Source organism: Sander lucioperca, chromosome 16 (assembly GCF_008315115.2).
Source record: "Sander lucioperca isolate FBNREF2018 chromosome 16, SLUC_FBN_1.2, whole genome shotgun sequence".
Lineage (NCBI taxonomy): Eukaryota > Metazoa > Chordata > Actinopteri > Perciformes > Percidae > Sander > Sander lucioperca.
In genome coordinates this window covers 23,863,837-23,888,836 of record NC_050188.1, presented here as the reverse complement: position 1 = coordinate 23,888,836, position 25,000 = coordinate 23,863,837, and the positions used below count along the sequence as shown (strand labels likewise).

Here is a 25,000-nt window from a genome sequence, read left to right as displayed (position 1 = left end):
CTCTCTCTATTCCCTCTCTCTCTCTATTCCCTCTCTCTCTATTCCTTCTCTCTCTATTCCCTCTCTCTCTATTCCCTCTCTCTCTATTCCCTCTCTCTCTCTATTCCCTCTCTCTCTCTATTCCCTCTCTCTCTATTCCTTCTCTCTCTATTCCCTCTCTCTCTATTCCCTCTCTCTCTATTCCCTCTCTCACTATTCCCTCTCTCTCTATTCCCTCTCTCTCTCTATTCCCTCTCTCTCTATTCCTTCTCTCTCTATTCCCTCTCTCTCTATTCCCTCTCTCTCTATTCCTTCTCTCTCTATTCCCTCTCTCTCTATTCCCTCTCTCTCTATCCCTTCTCTCTCTATTCCCTCTCTCTTTTCCCTCTCTCTCTATTCCCTCTCTCTCTATTCCCTCTCTCTCTCTATTCCCTCTCTCTCTATTCCCTCTCTCACTATTCCCTCTCTCTCTATTCCCTCTCTCTCTCTATTCCCTCTCTCTATTCCCTCTCTCTCTATTCCCTCTCTCTCTATTCCCTCTCTCACTATTCCCTCTCTCTCTATTCCCTCTCTCTCTCTATTCCCTCTCTCTATTCCTTCTCTCACTATTCCCTCTCTCTCTATTTCCTCTCTCTCTATTCCCTCTCTCTTTTCCCTCTCTCTCTCTATTCCCTCTCTCTCTCTATTCCCTCTCTCACTATTCCCTCTCTCTCTATTCCCTCTCTCTCTCTATTCCCTCTCTCTCTATTCCCTCTCTCTCTATTCCCTCTCTCACTATTCCCTCTCTCTCTATTCCCTCTCTCTCTATTCCCTCTCTCACTATTCCCTCTCTCTCTCTATTCCCTCTCTCTCTATCCCTTCTCTCTCTATTCCCTCTCTCTTTTCCCTCTCTCTCTCTATTCCTTCTCTCTCTATTCCCTCTCTCTCTATTCCCTCTCTCTCTATTCCCTCTCTCTTTTCCCTCTCTCTCTCTATTCCTTCTCTCTCTATTCCCTCTCTCTCTATTCCCTCTCTCTCTATTCCCTCTCTCTTTTCCCTCTCTCTCTCTATTCCCTCTCTCTCTCTATTCCCTCTCTCACTATTCCCTCTCTCTCTCTTCTCTCTCTCTCTATTCCCTCTCTCTCTATTCCCTCTCTCTTTTCCCTCTCTCTCTATTCCCTCTCTCTCTCTATTCCCTCTCTCTCTATTCCCTCTCTCACTATTCCCTCTCTCTCTATTCCCTCTCTCTCTATTCCCTCTCTCTCTCTCTATTCCCTCTCTCACTATTCCCTCTCTCTCTATTCCCTCTCTCTCTATTCCCTCTCTCTCTATTCCCTCTCTCTCTCTATTCCCTCTCTCTCTATTCCCTCTCTCACTATTCCCTCTCTCTCTATTCCCTCTCTCTCTCTATTCCCTCTCTCTCTATTCCTTCTCTCTCTATTTCCTCTCTCTCTATTCCCTCTCTCTCTATTCCCTCTCTCACTATTCCCTCTCTCTCTATTCCCTCTCTCTCTATTCCCTCTCTCTATTCCCTCTCTCTCATTCCCTCTCTCTATTCCCTCTCTCTCTATTCCCTCTCTCACTATTCCCTCTCTCTCTATTCCCTCTCTCTCTATTCCCTCTCTCACTATTCCCTCTCTCTCTCTATTCCCTCTCTCTCTATCCCTTCTCTCTCTATTCCCTCTCTCTTTTCCCTCTCTCTCTCTATTCCCTCTCTCTCTATTCCTTCTCTCTCTATTCCCTCTCTCTCTATTCCCTCTCTCTCTATTCCCTCTCTCTTTTCCCTCTCTCTCTCTATTCCCTCTCTCTCTATTCCCTCTCTCTTTTCCCTCTCTCTCTCTATTCCCTCTCTCACTATTCCCTCTCTCTCTATTCTCTCTCTCTCTATTCCCTCTCTCTCTATTCCCTCTCTCTTTTCCCTCTCTCTCTATTCCCTCTCTCTCTTTTCCCTCTCTCTCTCTCTATTCCCTCTCTCTCTCTCTATTCCCTCTCTCACTATTCCCTCTCTCTCTCTATTCCCTCTCTCTCTATCCCTTCTCTCTCTATTCCCTCTCTCTTTTCCCTCTCTCTCTCTATTCCCTCTCTCTCTATTCCCTCTCTCTCTCTATTCCCTCTCTCACTATTCCCTCTCTCTCTATTCCCTCTCTCTCTATTCCCTCTCTCACTATTCCCTCTCTCTCTCTATTCCCTCTCTCTCTATCCCTTCTCTCTCTATTCCCTCTCTCTTTTCCCTCTCTCTCTCTATTCCCTCTCTCTCTATTCCCTCTCTCTCTCTATTCCCTCTCTCTCTATTCCCTCTCTCACTATTCCCTCTCTCTCTATTCCCTCTCTCTCTCTATTCCCTCTCTCTCTATTCCTTCTCTCTCTATTCCCTCTCTCTCTATTCCCTCTCTCTCTATTCCCTCTCTCACTATTCCCTCTCTCTCTCTATTCCCTCTCTCTCTATCCCTTCTCTCTCTATTCCCTCTCTCTTTTCCCTCTCTCTCTCTATTCCCTCTCTCTCTATTCCTTCTCTCTCTATTCCCTCTCTCTCTATTCCCTCTCTCTCTCTATTCCCTCTCTCTCTATCCCTTCTCTCTCTATTCCCTCTCTCTTTTCCCTCTCTCTCTCTATTCCCTCTCTCTCTATTCCTTCTCTCTCTATTCCCTCTCTCTCTATTCCCTCTCTCTCTATTCCCTCTCTCTCTATTCTCTCTCTCTCTATTCCCTCTCTCTCTCTATTCCCTCTCTCACTATTCCCTCTCTCTCTATTCTCTCTCTCTCTATTCCCTCTCTCTTTTCCCTCTCTCTCTATTCCCTCTCTCTCTCTATTCCCTCTCTCTCTATTCCCTCTCTCTATTCCCTCTCTCTCTCTATTCCCTCTCTCACTATTCCCTCTCTCTCTATTCCCTCTCTCTCTATTCCCTCTCTCTCTCTATTCCCTCTCTCTCTATTCCCTCTCTCTTTTCCCTCTCTCACTATTCCCTCTCTCTCTATTCCTTCTCTCTCTATTCCCTCTCTCTCTATTCCCTCTCTCTCTATTCCCTCTCTCTCTATTCCCTCTCTCTCTCTATTCCCTCTCTCTCTATTCCCTCTCTCACTATTCCCTCTCTCTCTATTCCCTCTCTCTCTCTCTATTCCCTCTCTCTCTATTCCTTCTCTCTCTATTCCCTCTCTCTCTATTCCCTCTCTCTCTATTCCCTCTCTCTCTATTCCCTCTCTCTCTCTATTCCCTCTCTCTCTATTCCCTCTCTCTCTATTCCCTCTCTCTCTATTCCCTCTCTCTCTCTATTCCTTCTCTCTCTATTCCCTCTCTCTCTATTCCCTCTCTCTCTATTCCCTCTCTCTCTATTCCCTCTCTCTCTCTATTCCCTCTCTCTCTATTCCCTCTCTCACTATTCCCTCTCTCTCTATTCCCTCTCTCTCTCTCTATTCCCTCTCTCTCTATTCCCTCTCTCTCTATTCCCTCTCTCTCTATTCCCTCTCTCTCTATTCCCTCTCTCTCTCTATTCCCTCTCTCTCTATTCCCTCTCTCACTATTCCCTCTCTCTCTATTCCCTCTCTCTCTCTCTATTCCCTCTCTCTCTATTCCCTCTCTCTCTATTCCCTCTCTCACTATTCCCTCTCTCTCTATTCCCTCTCTCTCTATTCCCTCTCTCACTATTCCCTCTCTCTCTCTATTCCCTCTCTCTCTATCCCTTCTCTCTCTATTCCCTCTCTCTTTTCCCTCTCTCTCTCTATTCCCTCTCTCTCTATTCCCTCTCTCACTATTCCCTCTGTATAATGCCTCTGTTCCAGGTCTGATCTATAGTAGTCTCTGGTCCAGGTCTGATCTATAGTGGTCTCTGGTCCAGGTCTGATCTATAGTGGTCTCTGGTCCAGGTCTGATCTATAGTAGTCTCTGGTCCAGGTCTGATCTATAGGTCTGATCTATAGTAGTCTCTGGTCCAGGTCTGATCTATAGTGGTCTCTGGTCCAGGTCTGATCTATAGTGGTCTCTGGTCCAGGTCTGATCTATAGTAGTCTCTGGTCCAGGTCTGATCTATAGGTCTGATCTATAGTAGTCTCTGGTCCAGGTCTGATCTATAGGTCTGATCTATAGTAGTCTCTGGTCCAGGTCTGATCTATAGTGGTCTCTGGTCCAGGTCTGATCTATAGTGGTCTCTGGTCCAGGTCTGATCTATAGTAGTCTCTGGTCCAGGTCTGATCTATAGTGGTCTCTGGTCCAGGTCTGATCTATAGGTCTGATCTATAGTGGTCTCTGGTCCAGGTCTGATCTATCGTGGTCTCTGGTCCAGGTCTGATCTATAGTAGTCTCTGGTCCACGTCTGATCTATAGTGGTCTCTGGTCCAGGTCTGATCTATAGTAGTCTCTGGTCCAGGTCTGATCTATAGGTCTGATCTATAGTGGTCTCTGGCCCAGGTCTGATCTATAGTGGTCTCTGGCCCAGGTCTGATCTATAGTGGTCTCTCTATAATGCCCAGGTCTGATCTATAGTGGTCTCTGGTCCAGGTCTGATCTATAGTGGTCTCTGGCCCAGGTCTGATCTATAGTGGTCTCTGGCCCAGGTCTGATCTATAGTGGTCTCTCTATAATGCCCAGGTCTGATCTATAGTGGTCTCTGGTCCACGTCTGATCTATAGTGGTCTCTGGTCCAGGTCTGATCTATAGGTCTGATCTATAGTGGTCTCTGGTCCAGGTCTGATCTATAGGTCTGATCTATAGTGGTCTCTGGTCCAGGTCTGATCTATAGTGGTCTCTGGTCCAGGTCTGATCTATAGTGGTCTCTGGTCCAGGTCTGATCTATAGGTCTGATCTATAGTGGTCTCTGGTCCAGGTCTGATCTATAGTGGTCTCTGGTCCAGGTCTGATCTATAGTGGTCTCTGGTCCAGGTCTGATCTATAGTGGTCTCTGGCCCAGGTCTGATCTATAGTGGTCTCAGGCCCAGGTCTGATCTATAGTGATCTCTGTATAATGCCCAGGTCTGATCTATAGTGGTCTCTGGTCCAGGTCTGATCTATAGTGGTCTCTGGTCCACGTCTGATCTATAGTGGTCTCTGGTCCAGGTCTGATCTATAGGTCTGATCTATAGTGGTCTCTGGTCCAGGTCTGATCTATAGTGGTCTCTGGTCCAGGTCTGATCTATAGTGGTCTCTGGCCCAGGTCTGATCTATAGTGGTCTCTGGTCCAGGTCTGATCTATAGTGGTCTCTGGTCCACGTCTGATCTATAGTGGTCTCTGGTCCAGGTCTGATCTATAGTGGTCTCTGGTCCACGTCTGATCTATAGTGGTCTCTGGTCCAGGTCTGATCTATAGGTCTGATCTATAGTGGTCTCTGGTCCAGGTCTGATCTATAGTGGTCTCTGGTCCAGGTCTGATCTATAGTGGTCTCTGGCCCAGGTCTGATCTATAGTGGTCTCTGGCCCAGGTCTGATCTATAGTGTTTATTAAATAGTGAACTAACGGCTAAGTGAGATTTTAGACCAACATGGTTGGGTCAGTAGATTATTATTATTATTTATGTGACGGAGGTGGGCGCGCCCAGCATCATGTCAACAGACTGATCACTCTGAGAATACTGCAAGGTGTTTAGAAACCAAAGCCCTAACCCTCCCTGACTTCTGATTGAATTTAATTTAAACAACTCCTGATTTCGTGGTTGTCATAGTAACGGGTTTTACCTGTGACATCATGTCCGCGTCCCGAAGCTGGAACGAATCAGACCACAAAACACATTATATTATATATATTATTCTGTCTCTACAATAACCATAGTTAACATTTCTGTCTCTTATAATAAGACACACACACACACACACACACACACACACACACACACACACACACACACAGACACACACAGAGACACACACACACACACACACACACACACAGAGACACAGACACACACAGAGACACACACACACACAGAGACACACACACACACACACACACACACACACACACACACACACACATACACACACACACACACACAGACACACACAGAGACACACACACACACACACACACACACACACACACACACACACACACACACACACACACAGAGACACAGACACACAGACACACACAGACACGCACAGAGACACACACACACACACACACACACACACACACACACACACACACACACACACAGAGACACAGACACACACACACACACACACACACACACACACACACACACACACACACACACACACAGACACACACACACACACACACACACACACACACACACACTGACACACACACAAACACACACACAGTCTGTCACACACACACACACACACTGACACACACACAAACACACACACAGTCTGTCACACACACACACACACACACACACACACACACACACACACACACACACACACACACACGCACACACATTGTCTTTATAGTAACTAACCCAGGCAGGTTTGATTGTGTCTCTGTGACAGTCACTATACTAGGGTTAGTTACTAGTTAGTACTAACTAGTAACTAACCCTAATTAGTACTAACTAGTAACTAACCCTAACTATTAGTTAGGGTTAGTTACTAGTACTAACTAGTAACTAACCCTAACTATTAGTTAACGGTCTTTGGGTCCGTCTGTCTCACCTGTGAGGTCGATGTGAAGACCAGTCACCGTCTCCGTCCCTCCTGATGACATCATCGTCACATCTGATGACATCATCATCACATCTGATGACATCATCGTCACATCTGGTGACATCATTGTCACATCTGGTGACATCATTGTCACATCTGAAGAAAAGATCTTAGTTCTTTTGTTTGTACCCAGCAACATACACAGGCTACGTTTTCTTCTGGAAATATTCTAACTACAGACTGAAATACAGACTGGACTACATACTAGACTACAGACTACAGACTACAGACTGGACTACAGACTACAGACTACAGACTGGACTACAGACTACACACTACAGACTACAGACTACAGACTACAGACTACAGACTACAGACTGGACTACAGACTGAAATACAGACTGGAATACATACTAGACTACAGACTACAGTCTACAGTCTACAGTCTACAGACTACAGACTACAGACTACAGACTACAGACTGGACTACAGACTGAAATACAGACTGGAATACATACTAGACTACAGACTACAGTCTACAGTCTACAGACTACAGACTACAGACTACAGACTACAGACTACAGACTGGACTACAGACTACAGACTACAGACTACAGACTGGACTACAGACTACAGACTGGACTACAGACTGAAATACAGACTGGACTACAGACTACAGACTACAGACTGGACTACAGACTAAAGACTACGGACAACAGACTGGACTACAGACTAATTACTACAGACTACAGACTGGACTACAGACTAATGACTACAGACTACAGACTAATGACTACAGACTGGACTACAGAGTACAGACTACAGACTACAGACTACAGACTAATGTCTAATGACTACAGACAACAGACTGGACTACAGAGTACAGACTACAGACTACAGACTAATGTCTAATGACTACAGACAACAGACTGGACTACAGAGTAATGACTGCAGACTGCAGACTACACACTGGACTACAGACTAATGACTACAGACTACAGACTACAGACTAATGACTACAGACTACAGAATAATGACTACAGTCTACAGACTAATGACTACAGACTACAGACTGGTCTACAGACTGGTCTACAGACTACAGACTAATGACTACAGACTACAGACTGGTCTACAGACTGTACTACAGACTAATGACTACAGACTACAGACTAATGACTACAGACTACAGACTACAGTCTACAGACTGGACTACAGACTACAGACTGGACTACAAACTAATGACTACAGATTACAGACTAATGACTACAGACTACAGAATAATGACTACAGACTGGTCTACAGACTGGACTACAGACTACAGACTACAGACTACAGACTACAGACTACAGACTTGACTACAGAGTACAGACTACAGACTGGTCTAGAGACTGGACAACAGACTACAGACTAATGACTACAGACTGGTATATAGACTGGACTACAGACTACAGACTAATGACTACAGACTGGTCTACAGAATACAGACTACAGACTAATGACTACAGACTACAGACTACAGACTAATGACTACAGAATAATGACTACGGACTACAGACTGGTCTACAGACTGGACTACAGACTACAGACTACAGACTGGACTACAGACTACAGACTACAGACTACAGACTGGTCTATAGACTGGACTACAGACTACAGACTAATGACTACAGACTGGTATATAGACTGGACTACAGACTAATGACTACAGACTGGTGTATAGACTGGACTACAGACTACAGACTACAGACTACAGACTACAGACTAATGACTACAGACTGGACTACAGACTACAGACTGGTCTATAGACTGGACTACAGACTACAGACTATTGACTACAGACTGGTCTACAGAATACAGACTACAGACTACAGACTACAGACTACAGACTACAGACTACAGACTATTGACTATTGACTACAGACTACAGACTACAGACTACAGACTGGACTACAGACTACAGACTGTACTACAGTCTAGACTACAGACTACAGACTACAGACTACAGACTACAGACTACAGACTGGACTACAGACTACATACTGGACCACAGACTGGACTACAAACTGGACTACAAACTGGACTACAGACTACATACTGGACTACAGACTGGACTACAGACTACAGACCGGACTACAGACTGGACTACAGACTGGACGACAGACTGGACTACAGACTGCAGACTACAGAATAGAGACTGGACTACAGACTGGTGTACAGACTACAGACGGGACTACAGACTACAGACTGAACTACAGACTGGACTATAGGACTACAGACTGGACTACAGACTACATAATGGATGACAGACTGGACTGCAGACTACAAACTACATACTGGACTACAGACAGGACTACAGACTGGACTACAGACTACATACTGGACTACAGGCTACATACTACATACTGGACTACAGACAGGACTACAGATTGGAGTACAGACCACAGACTGGACTACAGACTGGACTACAGACTGGTCTACAGACTACAGACTGGACTATAACTGGACTACAGACTACAAACTACATACTGGACTACAGACAGGACTACAGACTACAGTACATACTGGACTACATTCTACAGACTACATACTAGACTACAGACTACTGACTGGACTACATACTGGACTACATACTGGACCACAGACTGGACTACAGACTGGACCACAGACTACAGACTGGACTACAGACTACAGACTGGACTACAGACTACAGACGGGACTGCACACTACAGACTACAGACAACAGACTACAGACTGGACTAAAGACTACATACTGGACTACAAACTGGACTACAGACTACACACTACAGACTGGACTACAGACTACAGACGGGACTACAGAATACAGACTATGGACTAAAGACTACAGACTGGACTACAGACTACAGACAGGACTACAGAATACAGACTGGACTACAGACTACAGACTACAGACTACAGACTGGACTACAATCTGGACCAAAGACTACAGACTACAGACTGGACTACAGACTACATACTAAATACTAAATAGTAAAGACTACAGACTGGACTACAGACTACAGACTAAATACTAAATACTAAATACTAAATACTAAATAGTAAAGACTACAGATTACAGACTACAGATTACAGACTAAATACTAAATACTAACTACTAAATACTACAGACTACAGACTAAATACTAAATACTAAATACTAAGTAGTAAAGACTACAGACTAAATATTAAATACTAAATACTACAGACTACAGTCTAAATACTAAATACTAAATACTAAATACTACAGACTAAATACTAAATACTAAATAGTAAAGATAACAGACTACAGATTAAATACTACAGACTAAATACTAAATACTACAGACAACAGACAACAGACTACAGACTACAGACTAAATACTAAATACTAAATACTAAATACTAAATACTAAAGACTACAGACTACAGACTGGACTACAGACTGGACTACAGAGTACAGACTACAGATGGACTACAGACTAATGACTACAGACTGGACTACAGACTACATATTGGACTACAGACTGGACTACATACTGGACAACAGACTGGACTACAGACTACAGACTACAGACTACAGACTACAGACTACAGACTACAGACTACAGATTACAGACTACAGACTGGACTACAGATGGACTACAGACTGGACTACAGACTACAGACTGGACTACAGACTACAGATGGACTACAGACTAATGACTATGGTCTACAGACTGGACTACAGACTACATACTGGACTACAGACTGGACTACATACTGGACAACGGACTGGACTACAGACTTCAAACTACAGACTACAGACTACAGACTACAGACTAATGACTACAGACCACAGACTACAGACTGGACTACAGACTGGACTACAGACTACAGACTACAGACTACAGACTACAGACTACAGACTACAGACTACAGACTACAGACTAAAGACTACAGACTACAGACCACAGACTACAGACTGGACTACAGACTAAAGACTAAAGACTAAAGACTAAAGACCACAGACTACAGACCACAGACTGCAGACTACAGACTGGACTACAGACTACAGACTGGACTACAGACCACAGACTACAGACCACAGACCACAGACTACAGACTACAGACTACAGACTACAGACTGGACTACAGACTACAGACTGGACTACAGACCACAGACGGGACTGCACACTACAGACTACAGACAACAGACTACAGACTGGACTAAAGACTACATACTGGACTACAAACTGGACTACAGACTACACACTACAGACTGGACTACAGACTACAGACGGGACTACAGAATACAGACTATGGACTAAAGACTACAGACTGGACTACAGACTACAAACTACATACTGGACTACAGACAGGACTACAGACAGGACTACAGACTACAGTACATACTGGACTACATTCTACAGACTACATACTGGACTACAGACTACTGACTGGACTACAGACTGGACTACATACTGGACCACAGACTGGACTACAGACTGGACCACAGACTACAGACTGGACTACAGACTACAGACTGGACTACAGACTACAGACGGGACTACAGACTACAGACTGAACTACAGACTGGACTATAGGACTACAGACTGGACTATAGGACTACAGACTGGACTACAGACTACATAATGGATGAAAGACTGGACTGCAGACTACAAACTACAGACTGGACTACAGACTACATACTGGACTACAGGCTACATACTACATACTGGACTACAGACAGGACTACAGACTGGACTACAGATTGGAGTACAGACCACAGACTGGACTACAGACTGGAATACACACTGGACTACAGACTGGTCTACAGACTACAGACTGGACTACAACTGGACTACAGACTACATACTGGACTACAGACAGGACTACAGACAGGACTACAGACAGGACTACAGACAGGACTACAGACTACAGTACATACTGGACTACATTCTACAGACTACATACTGGACTACAGACTACTGACTGGACTACAGACTGGACTACATACTGGACTACATACTGGACCACAGACTGGACTACAGACTGGACCACAGACTACAGACTGGACTACAGACTACAGACTGGACTACAGACTACAGATGGGACTGCACACTACAGACTACAGACAACAGACTACAGACTGGACTAAAGACTACATACTGGACTACAAACTGGACTACAGACTACACACTACAGACTGGACTACAGACTACAGACGGGACTACAGAATACAGATTATGGACTAAAGACTACAGACTGGACTACAGACTACAGACAGGACTACAGAATACAGACTGGACTACAGACTACAGACTGGACTACAGACTACAGACTACAGACTGGACTACAATCTGGACCAAAGACTACAGACTACAGACTGGACTACAGACTACATACTAAATACTAAATACTAAATAGTAAAGACTACAGACTGGACTGCAGACTGCAGACTACAGACTAAATACTAAATACTAAATACTAAATACTAAATACTAAATACTAAATAGTAAAGACTACAGATTACAGACTACAGATTACAGACTAAATACTAACTACTAAATACTACAGACTACAGACTAAATACTAAATACTAAGTAGTAAAGACTACAGACTAAATACTAAATACTACAGACTACAGACTAAATACTAAATACTAAATACTAAATACTAAATACTACAGACTAAATACTAAATACTAAATAGTAAAGATAACAGACTACAGATTAAATACTACAGACTAAATACTAAATACTAGAGACAACAGACAACAGACTACAGACTACAGACTACAGACTAAATACTAAATACTAAATACTAAATACTAAATACTAAAGACTACAGACTACAGACTGGACTACAGACTGGACTACAGAGTACAGACTACAGATGGACTACAGACTAATGACTACAGACTGGACTACAGACTACATATTGGACTACAGACTGGACTACATACTGGACAACAGACTGGACTACAGACTACAGACCACAGACTACAGATTACAGACTACAGACTGGACTACAGATGGACTACAGACTGGACTACAGACTGGACAACGGACTGGACTACAGACTACAAACTACAGACCACAGACTACAGACTACAGACTACAGACCACAGACTACAGACTACAGACTACAGACTACAGACTACACACCACAGACTACAGACTACAGACTGGACTACAGACTACAGACTACAGACTAAATACTACAGACTACAGACTACAGACCACAGACTACAGACTGGACTACAGACTACAGACTAAAGACTAAAGACTAAAGACTAAAGACCACAGACTACAGACTACAGACCACAGACTAAAGACTGCAGACTGCAGACTACAGACTGGACTACAGACTACAGACTGGACTACAGACCACAGACTACAGACCACAGACCACAGACTACAGACTACAGACTGGACTACAGACTACAGACTGGACTACAGACCACAGACGGGACTGCACACTACAGACTACAGACAACAGACTAAAGACTGGACTAAAGACTACATACTGGACTACAAACTGGACTACAGACTACACACTACAGACTGGACTACAGACTACAGACGGGACTACAGAATACAGACTATGGACTAAAGACTACAGACTGGACTACAGACTACAGACAGGACTACAGAATACAGACTGGACTACAGACTACAGACTACAGACTGGACTACAGACTACAGACTGGACTACAATCTGGACCAAAGACTACAGACTACAGACTGGACTACAGACTACATACTAAATACAAAATAGTAAAGACTACAGACTGGACTACAGACTACAGACTACAGACTACAGACTACAGACTAAATACTAAATACTAAATACTAAATACTAAATACTAAATACTAAATACTAAATAGTAAAGACTACAGATTACAGACTACAGATTACAGACTAAATACTAAATACTAAATACTACAGACTACAGACTAAATACTAAATACTAAGTAGTAAAGACTACAGACTAAATACTAAATACTACAGCCTACAGACTACAGACTAAATACTAAATACTACAGACTAAATACTAAATACTACAGACTAAATACTAAATACTAAATAGTAAAGATAACAGACTACAGACTAAATATTACAGACTAAATACTAAATACTACAGACAACAGACTACAGACTACAGACTAAATACTAAATACTAAATACTAAAGACTACAGACTACAGACTGGACTACAGAGTACAGACTACAGATGGACTACAGACTAATGACTACAGACTGGACCACATACTGGACAACAGACTGGACTACAGACTACAGACTGGACTACAGACTACAGATGGACTACAGACTAATGACTATGGTCTACAGACTGGACTACAGACTACATACTGGACTACAGACTGGACTACATACTGGACAACGGACTGGACTACAGACTTCAAACTACAGACTACAGACTACAGACTACAGACTACAGATTACAGACTACAGACTGGACTACAGACTGGACTACAGACTACAGACTGGACTACAGACTACAGACTACAGATGGACTACAGACTACAGACTAATGACTACAGACTGGTCTACAGACTGGACTACAGACTACATACTGGACTACAGACTGGACTACAGACTGGACTACAGACTGGACTACATACTGGACAACGGACTGGACTACAGACTACAAACTACAGACCACAGACTACAGACTACAGACTACATATTGGACTACAGACTGGACTACATACTGGACAACAGACTGGACTACAGACTACAGACTACAGACTACAGACTACAGACTACAGACTACAGACTACAGATTACAGACTACAGACTGGACTACACATGGACTACAGACTGGACTACAGACTACAGACTGGACTAGAGACTACATACTGGACTACAGACTGGACTACATACTGGACAACGGACTGGACTACAGACTACAAACTACAGACCACAGACTACAGACTACAGACTACAGACCACAGACTACAGACTACAGACTACAGACTACAGACTACAGACCACAGACTACAGACTACAGACTGGACTACAGACTACAGACTAAAGACTAAAGACTAAAGACTAAAGACTAAAGACTAAAGACCACAGACTACAGACTACAGACTACAGACCACAGACTGCAGACTGCAGACTACAGACTGGACTACAGACCACAGACTTCAGACCACAGACCACAGACTACAGACTACAGACTACAGACTACAGACTGGACTACAGACTACAGACTACAGACTGGACTACAGACTACAGACTGGACTACAGACTGAACGGAGAGTTTACCTGTGTTTGTGTCTGTCAGCAGAGTCTGTCGACCGTTCCCTGAAAACAGAAACCGTTAGCCAATCACAGCCTTCACCAAGCTCTGACTCAACATACAAATCAAACACAACATCACTGTTTCTGCAGCAGAACACAGAAGCAACAAATATCAAGGAAACGTGTAAATAAAAACATTAAAACTGCATAAATAAAATACAGTGTAACCCCGCCCTCTAATCCGACCCCCAGGAGAGTTTAATAAGTCAGCGCCCCCTAGTGGAGGCAGGAAACACGTCCTCACATCTACACCAGAGAAGGTAATAACCACGTGGTTAACGTGGTGAAACGGTCCCAGTCTGGTTTGATTTAGATCCCAACACTACTGAGTTAAGTTTCTAAAAAGATGGAGGTTTGGGTTAAAGTCAGACGTGACATCACTTCCTGAAGGTTACCACGGTGACCCAGAACGTGACGTAGCTCCGTTTGTTCCCTAAATTTAAAATAACTCTGTTTCCTTTTCTTTTCTTAAAGGAAATGAACACTGGTCTCCTGGCTGAAAGTGATATTTACCGATGGTTTAACAAACCGGCAGCTAAAAGAGAAAATACCCCACTCTCACCGTCAGTGTCCGGTGAAATACCCCCACTCTCACCGTTAGTGTCCGGTGAAATACCCCCACTCTCACCGTTAGTGTCCGGTGAAATACCCCCACTCTCACCGTTAGTGTCCGGTGAAATACCCCCACTCTCACCGTTAGTGTCCGGTGAAATACCCCCACTCTCACCGTTAGTGTCCGGTGAGTCGGCTCCGTCTGTGAAGACAAACAATCAATATGAAATATACTGGTTATGTATAAATATACTGTTTATATGTAAATATACTGTTGATATATAAATATACTGTTTATATATAAATATACTGTTTATATATAAATATATATGTTCAGGTGTGTTTACAGGTGTATTTACCTGTCTGATCTCTGTTAGTTTCACTCTGTGAAGAAGCTGCATCTGATGAATAAAAACACAACTTTACTTTAAATATCAGCTGAACTTTCTGTTGTCAGACGAAAAGTCTTTCAGAGTAAAAGTCTTTCTCTGTTTTCAGAGTAAAGGATTTTCAGAGTAAAAGTCTTTCTGTGTTTTCAGAGTAAAGGATTTTCAGAGTAAAGGTCTTTCTGTGTTTTCAGAGTAAAGGATTTACAGAATAAAAGTCTTTCCTATAGTACCGGCTGCAGAGTGAGAGGAGCCAGCGCTGGGTAGTGATTGGTCTGAGCTCAGAGCGGCTGCTCCTGATTGGTCAATGCTGACATCAGAGGGATAATCTTTAACAGGAGAGACTCGTTAAATATCTGACCTTAAAGTGACATCACATCCTGTTCAAACACACTAAATCCTCCAGAAAGTGTTTCTGGTAAGCGGTATGTGTGATTTGGTTTATTAATATGGGAGTTAGTACCTGCTGGTGAGTCCAGACCATTCTGTTCTGCAGACGCCGTCACACCTGAACGTGAATCACAGACGACACCACACGGATCAGAACAGCTGATCAATAGCACACAGACCAATAACAGCTGATCAGAACAGCTGATCAATAACTCACGGATCAGAACAGCTGATCAATAATGGTATCGTATATATATGAGTTTACTGCTGGTAAATCTCCGCTGGTTGGAAAACGTACCCATCAGGCCGAGCAGGAAGTCGTGACTGGACGCGTCGATGGTTCCTGTAAGAAGACGAGGATAATACCATCTGTGGTTTTAATTGTGAAGTGATTTAGAAGAAAGATTATTTGTCTAAGTTTGGAAATAAATGGGTGCTCACCCAAAGGTTATGATGGTTCCTGACTGTAATCATACTGACAGACAGACCTCACCTGGACACTCACCTGTATAATCCAAGGAAGAAGCTCCGCCCCCAAACGGACCCAAAACACCTGACAGAGAGAGACAGACAGGTAAACCGACAGACAGACAGACAGACAGACACACACACACACACACACACACACACACACCCACACACACACACACACACACACACACACACACACACACACACACACACACACACACACACACACACACACACACAGAGACACACAACGACAGGAAGACAGACAGACAAACAGACAGACAGACAAACAGACAGACGGACAGACAGAAAGACAGACAGACAGACAGACAGACAGACAGACAGGCAGAAAGAGAGGACAGACTGTTCTCAGTCTCTCTCACCTGTCTGACTGTACGCCATGCCCCCTCCTCCTCCGTTCAGCAGCTCTGTCCATTACCTGAAACACAGGAATCAATAGTAATCAATTATCAATTATTATTTCTTCACATCTTCTGTCTTTTCTTCAGTGGGTGTCTGTGTGTGTGTTTGAATGTGTGTGTGTGTGTCTTTGTGTGTGTGCGTGCATGCAAGCGGTGTTTGTGTGTGTGTATGTATGTGTGTGTGTGTATGTGTGTGTGTTTGTATATGTGTGTGTGTGTATGTGCACGTGCGTGTTTGTGTGTGTGTATTTGTATGTGTGTGTATGTGCACGTGCGTGTTTGTGTGTGTGTGTTTGTGTGTGTGCGTGCAAGCGTGTTTGTGTGTGTGTGTATGCCTGTGTGTGTGTGTGTTTGTGTGCACGTGCGTGTTTGTGTATGTGTGTGTGCGTGCAAGCGGTTTGTGTGTGTGTATGTATGTGTGTGTGTTTGTGTGTGTGTGTGTGTGTGTGTGTGTACGTGTATCTAAAAGTTACTGATAGTGATTTGATATTTACCGTTGGACTCGAAGTCGACTCCGTCAGAACCTGCAGACATAAAAACACGTTTAATATTGAACTGTTCACACACTGACTCGTCTTCTGTATGACGACGTAATCAGAGTGTGTGATGTCATCGTCATGAAGGATACAAAGGACTAAAATGGGCGGTAGCGAGAAGGGAAATAACTATGGCGTTGGATGAGAGAAAGAAAGCGTTGTGCAGCGTTTACAGTTTAGGCACCAAAACGACAGTTTAGGAAAAAGATGGTGGTTTGGATTGAAACATAACTTGCATAACTTCCAGCTGTAGCTGTATCCCTTCTAGCCACAACCAATACAATGTAAAAATCAAGTTTTAGTACAGCAGAGGGCGCTCTGAGCCAGAGATTTCACTGATTGAAGAACAGTGACGCTATTAGCTAAACCTAACACGTGTAGAAGCAGAACATGTGCTGATTCACAATAATTATTTAAAGCTTGTTCAGAATAATTAATTAGATTTGTATTTAAACAATTCCTCCTAACTAACAATAAGGTTAGAAGAAGAAATGCCTAGAAAATAAAGGCATATTGAAACAATTGAAATTGAATGATTGAACTTAATAATGCAGAGATGTCTGTTTGAATTTGTGCTGACACTTCCTGCTGTGAATAAAGTCTCTGAGACTTATGTGCAAAAGTATTTCTGATATGACATAATAATATGAGTCTAAGAGAGTTATTATACAGTTGTGGCATCCACAGGGCTCAATTTTAGGACCCTTAGTGCTTCTTGTCTACATTAATGATCTTGTCCAACACTAGATTTACAATAAGCTTATATTCGACTATTGCAGATGATATTAGACTATTTATCACCAAAACAATCTGACATTACTGATTAAAGGAGTAAACTCTGGCATATCACATATTCAACATAAAGACACATACATCTCTGTTCTGGTATCTAACATATAAACTAGACTGGTAGAGACAGGTTCATCTCTGTTCTGGTATCTAACATATAAACTAGACTGGTAGAGACAGGTACATCTCTGTTTTGGTATCTAACATATAAACTAGCTGGGTGGATTTCCAGTTTCACCGGTCCGGTTTGGTATACGAGCCGAAAGTAGTTGATTTTATGCTAAGTGGCTGAACATTTGTCTTTATGACTTCATCTGTATTATATTTCTGTTGATTACCTGCTGGTTTAGTCTGAGAAAACAGAGACACCAGAGAGTTCTACTGCTATTGGACCTGCAGAACCAGCAGAACCTGCAGAACCAGCAGAAACCCGTAGAACTAGCAGAACCAGCAAAACCAGCAGAACCAGCAGAACCTCCAGAACCCGTAGAACCAGCAGAACCTGCAGAACCTCCAGAACCAGCAGAAACCAGCAGAACCTTGAGAACCCGGAGAGCCTGGAGAGCCGGAGAGCCTGGGGAACCTGAGAGCAGAACCTCAGGAGAATTACTCTCAATGATAGATAGACAGACAGACAGACAGACAGACAAACAGATACAGTAGGGTGATAGATAGATAGATAGATAGATAGATAGATAGATAGATAGATAGATGGATGGGTGGATGGGTGGATGGATAGATTGGTGGATGGACAGATGGATAGATGGATGGATAAATGGGTGGATGGATGGATGGATGATGGATAGATGGGTGGATGGGTGGATGGATGGATGGATAGATGGGTGGATGGGTGGATGGATAGATGGATGGATGGATGGATATATGTATGGATGGGTGGATGGATGGATGGGTGGGTGAATGGATGGATGGATGGATGGATAGATGGGTGGATGTATGGATGGATGGATAGATGGGTGGATGGGTGGATGGATGGATGCTAGATGGATGATGGATAGATGGATGGATAGATGTATGGATGGTGGGTGAATGGGTGGATGGGTGGGTGAATGGATGGATGGATGGATAGATGGGTGGATGTATGGATGGATGATAGATGGGTGGATGGATGGATGAGTGAGTGGGTGAATGGATGGATGGATGGGTGGGTGAATGGATGGATGGATGGATAGATGGGTGGATAGGTGGATGGATGGATGATGATGACAGGATAGATGGATGGATGGATGAAGATGTATGGATGAATAGATGTATGGATGGGTGGATGGGTGGATGGATGATGGGTGACTGGATGGATGGGTGGATGGATGGATAGATGGGTGGATGGGTGGATGGATGGGTGGATGGGTGGATGGGTGGATGGATAGATGGATAGATGGTGTGATGGGTGGATAGGTGGAGGATGGATGATGGATGAAAGGATAGATGTAGGATGGGTGGATGGGTGGATGGGTGGATGGGTGGATGGGTGGATGGATGGATGGGTGAATGGATGGATGGGTGGATGGATGGATAGATGGGTGGATGGGTGGATGGGTGGATGGATGGGGATGGATAGATGGGTGGATGGATGAGTGAATGGATGGATGGATGGATGGATAGATGGGGTGGATGGGTGGATGGATAGATGGATGGATGGATATGTGTATGGATGGATGGATGGATAGATGGGTGGGTGGATGGGCGGTGGATGATAGATGGGTGGATGTATGGATGGATGGGATAGAGTGGGTGGCTGGGTGGATGGTGGATGTATGGATGGATAGATGGATGATGGATAGATGGATGGATAGATGTATGGATGGGTGGGTGAATGGATGGATGGATGGAAGATGGGTGGTGGATGGCTAGATGGGTGAATGTATGGATGGATAGATGGGTGGATAGGTGGATGGATGGATGATGGATGAAGGCTAGATGGATGATGGATGGATGGATAGATGGATGATAGATGTATGGATGGTGATGGATAGATGGATATGGTGGATGGGTGGATAGGTGATGGCGGGATGATGAGGGATGAGGACAGGATAGATGGATGGATGGATGGATGGATAGATGGCAGGAAGAGATGTATGGATGGTGGAGATGGTAATGGATGGGTGAATGGAGGATGGTGGAGTGAAGATGGATAGATGGGGATGGTGGAGTGATGGTGGGATGGATGGATGGAGTGTATGGATAGCTGGATAGAGGTGGATGGGTGGAGGATGTAATAGCTGATGGATAGGATCGATAGGGTGATGGATGGGTGCTGGATAGATGGTGGCTGTGGATGGCGATAGATGGTGGGCATGGTGGAGTGTGAGTGCAATGAGTGGATTGGTAGAGATGGGCTGTGGATGGTGGCTGGATAGCTGGCTCGATGGGGTAGGATGGGTGGATGGATGGATAGATGGTGTGGATGATGATGGGGGATGTATGGATGGATATGGATAGACTGGGTGAGTGGAGTGGAGGATAGATGGCGATGATAGATGTATGGCCATGGTGATGGTGGATGGTGGACTGGCATGCGTGAATGGATGGATGGATGGATGGCTCGATGGGTGGATGGGTGGATGGATAGAGTGGATGGAAGCTATATGTCGATGGCGAGATGGAATAGAGGTGGAGGTGGATAGGATGGCTAGATGGTCGGATGTACGGATGATGGATGATAGATGGGTGATGGGTGGATGGATGGATGGATAGATGAAGGAGGATACTAGAATGGATAGATGTATGGATGGGTGTGAGAACGATAGGAGGATGAGAGATGTGTGGTGATGGATAAGAGGGTCGTGTGTGCACTTGTCATGGATGATAGATGGGTGGATACGTGTCTGGCATGAGGGATGATGGATGAAAGGATAGATGGATGGATGGATGGAGATAGATGCTGAAGCGATGTTGGATGGGCGGGTGGATGGATAGCTGATAGACTGGTGGATGGAGTTGGATCAGGGGAGGATGGATGATGGATATGAAAGGATAGCGATGATGGATGATGGCATAGATAGATATGGTGGATGATGGATGGATGCTGTGGATGGCTAGATGATGGGTGGATGGCTGGATGAGAGGGGTGGATGGGTGGTGGCGGGATCGATAGATGGATTGCGGTGGAGAGTGGCTGTATGGAAAGATGGGGGATGGTGGATCGGTGGCGTATGGATGTATGGATAGATGGGTGGATGGATGGATGGATGAGGACTGATGGATATAGTATGGATGTGTGATGGGTGGACTGGGTGGATGGATGAATGGAAGAGTGAATGGATGACATGATGGATAGATGGGTGGACGGGTGGATGGATAGATGGATGGAGGATATAGTAGGTGGATGGCTCCATGGGATGAGGTGGACTGGGTGGAGATGGATGGAAGATGGCGTGGAGGTACGGATGGTGGAGATGCGGTGGATTGGGGTGGATGGGATGGCATGGATTAGAGGTTTTATGTTATGATGTAATATGGATTGGGATAGATGTATGGATGGGGGGTGATGGAGGAGGATGGAAAGATGGGTGGAGGGAGGAAGATGGGTGAAATGTAGGGCATGGATAGAGGGTTGGATAGGGTGGATGGATGGATGATGTGAGTGAAAGAGATAGACATGGATGGATGGATTATGGATAGATGGATGATAGATGTATGGATGTGGTGGATGGATAGATGTATATATTTGTGGAATGGGTGGATAGGTGGATGGATGGATGATGGATGTTGAAAGGATAGTGGATGGATGGATGGATAGATGGATGAATAGATGTCGGGATGGATGGATAGAGGGATGAAAGAAATGTAGGGAGGGGTGGAGGGAGGGGATGCGTGGCTATGGGTTGAATGGATGGATGGGTGGCATGGAGGGATAGAGGGGTGGATGGTGGATGGCATGGGTGGGAAGGGCGTGGAAGGGGGGAGGGAAGATGGAAGAGATGGGTGGTGGGGGGAGGGGATGGATAGATGGAAGGTGGATAGATAGATGGGTGGACGGATGGATGGATGGATGGGTTGTATCGGTGGGATGGAAGAGATGGAGTGGAGGGAGGGCATAGGAGATGGAGTGGATGGGGGGAAAGAAGGGTGGTGGAGAGATAGATGGATAAGATGGGAAGCGATGGTGGATATAGATGGGGGGATGGGTGGATGGATGGATAGAGGGGTGGATGTCGGCGAGGATGGATAGGAGGGTGGGGAGGAGGGATGGATAGAGGGAAAGATGGATAGAAGGTGAGGGATGGTGTATGGGGGATTGAAGGGGGTGAATAGATTGGGGAGTGGATGTGAATGGAATGGAGGGAGGGATGGGGGGGTGAAAGAAGGAGGGAATGGATATGGAGAGATGGAATGGAGGATGAGAGGCCGGGAATGGATGGATGGGAGGATGGGGGGGGTGAAAGGGAGGGAGGGATGGATGGATAGGAGGGAGGGATAGATGGATGGCATGGATATATGAATAGAGGTATGATGGGGGGATGGGTGGATGGAGGGAAGCGTAGAGAGGGGGGTGGATAGGGAGGGCGTGGATGGGGGGATGGGTTGGCGGTGATGGAATGGGGAATGGAGCGGGCTGGAGTGGAGGGTTATGGATATAGTGGAGAAAGATGTGATGGAGGGTGGATGTGAGAATGGGTGGATGGGGGGGGATGGATATGGATAGAGAGGGTGGATGGGGGGAGGGAAAGGGGGGATGGCTGGGTGGATGGATGGGGGGATGGGGGGATGGAATATGATGGATAGATGGGGTGGATGGGTGGATGGATGGAGAGATGGACTAGATGGGTGGATGGACGGAGGGGGTGGAGAGGTGGATGGATAGTATGGGCGTGGATGGATGGATAGAAATAAGTGGATGAGGTTGGTATGGAGCGATATGAGGAGGATGGATGGAAGGGATGGATGAAGGGAGTGTGTGTGAAGGATGGTATGGAGCAAGGAGGGGGGAGTGAAGGGAGCGATGGTAGGAGGGAGGGATTTAGAGGGATGATGGATGGGAAGAGATGTATGATGGCGGATGGAGGGATGAGATGGGGGGAGGGCCGTGGAGGATGGGGAGGGGTGGATGGGTGGATATGGATGGATGGGTGAATGGAGAGGGAGGGGTGGGAGGATGGATAGAGGATAGATGGAGTGGATGGGCTGGTAGGGATGGGTGGATCGGGGGTGGATGGGTGGGCTGGAGGAAGAATGGGGCGGAGTGGATGGGGGGATGGATGTGGATGGGTGGAAGGAAGGATGGAGAGGATGGGGGGATTGGGTGGGATGGATGGGTGGATGGGTGGAGGATAGATGGCATAAGATGGAGTGGATGGGTGGATGGATGGAGTAGAGGGATAGATGGGTGGGTAGGAGATGGGTGGATTCGGTGGTGGATAGATGGGTGGCATCGGAGGAGAGAGAAGGGATAGATGTGGGGAGGATAGAGATGGGGATGGGAATGGCAGGGAATGATAAGAGGGGATAGATGGAGGGATGGAATGGTAGGGATACGATGGCATTGAATAGATATAGGGATGGGTGGATGGGAGGATGGATGGATGGGGGAAAGGGAGGATGGGTGGATGGATGGGTGCGAGGGGTGGAGGGATAGATAGATGGATATAGAGGGGGGGGATGGTGGATGCGATGGAGAAGTGGGGGGAGGGATGGAGGTGGGGATAGGGGTGGAGGGCATGGATAGGATGGGGGGATGGGGGGAGAGGGGATGGATGATGGGGTGTAATGGGGGGATGGGTGGATAGATGGGTGGATGGATAGATAGGATGGTAGAGGGGTGGATGGAGGAGAGATGGGGCGACGGGGGATGGAAGGATGATGGGGGACTGGGGGAGGGATGGGTGGATGAGTGGATGGAAGGTGTGGAAAGGGGTAGGGACTATTGGTGGATGGGTGGAGTGAAGGGGGAACGATGGATGGGTGGGTGATGGATGGATAGGATGGAGGCGAGGGATGGGGGGGGGGAAGGGAAAGGATGATGGCATAGATGGGTGGAGGATCGGAGGAGGCGATAGGCGGGATGGATGATAGGTGGTGGGGGGGGAAGGGGTGGAGGGACTGGGGATGGACTGGATGGAGAGATACGATGGGGTGGACTGGGTGGAGAGAGGGGTGGTGCGGTGGAGGGGTTGGAGGATGGTATGGGGAATGAGCGGATGGGTGGACGTGGATAGGATAGAGAATGAATGAGCGATGGAGGGTGGATGGGAGAGTGATGAATGGGTGGAGAGAGGGGTGGTGAGAGAGGAAGGATGGGTGGATGGGTGGAGGTATGGATGGGGTGGAGGGGGGGGATGGGTGGAGGCATGGATAGACTGGGGTGAAGGAGGGGAGGGGTGGATGGATGGATAAGAGGAGCGAATAGATGTGATGGATGGCTGGTGGGTGAAGGGGTGGATGGGGGGATGGATGGATAGAGGGGTGGATGAGTGGAGGGATGGGGTGCGGAAGGGGGGAGGAGAAGGATGGGTGGAGGGGTGGAGTGGTATATTAGAGGGATAGAGCGGCTGGATGGGTGGGGATGATGGATAGATGGATATGATGGGAAGGATGGCTGGAGGGTGGATAGGTGGATGGATGGATAGATG

The 25,000-nt window shown here is 45.7% G+C and overlaps 1 protein-coding gene and 1 long non-coding RNA gene across 2 annotated transcripts in view; both read right to left on the bottom strand.

Moving 5' to 3' along the window:
- Positions 1-16,313, bottom strand: part of si:ch211-80h18.1 (uncharacterized protein LOC555593 homolog) — a 36,944-nt gene extending 20,631 nt beyond the window's left edge. Inside the window, exons 1-7 of the mRNA XM_035992995.1 lie at positions 16,269-16,313; positions 16,039-16,134; positions 15,779-15,820; positions 15,595-15,621; positions 14,832-14,870; positions 6,568-6,672; positions 5,620-5,646 (exon numbers count right to left, since the gene is read on the bottom strand). Of these exons, the coding sequence (XP_035848888.1) occupies positions 5,620-5,646; positions 6,568-6,664 (124 nt within the window). The 5' untranslated portion in view covers positions 6,665-6,672; positions 14,832-14,870; positions 15,595-15,621; ... (1 more) ...; positions 16,039-16,134; positions 16,269-16,313. The remainder of the gene's footprint in view (positions 1-5,619; positions 5,647-6,567; positions 6,673-14,831; positions 14,871-15,594; positions 15,622-15,778; positions 15,821-16,038; positions 16,135-16,268) is intronic.
- A 178-nt stretch (positions 16,314-16,491) lies between these two features.
- Positions 16,492-17,079, bottom strand: LOC118493365. Its single transcript, XR_004895330.1, has 3 exons — positions 17,050-17,079; positions 16,701-16,748; positions 16,492-16,538 (listed from the first exon to the last, which is right to left on the bottom strand). It is a non-coding gene; the product is annotated as an uncharacterized LOC118493365 (long non-coding RNA).
- Positions 17,080-25,000: the final 7,921 nt, after the last annotated feature.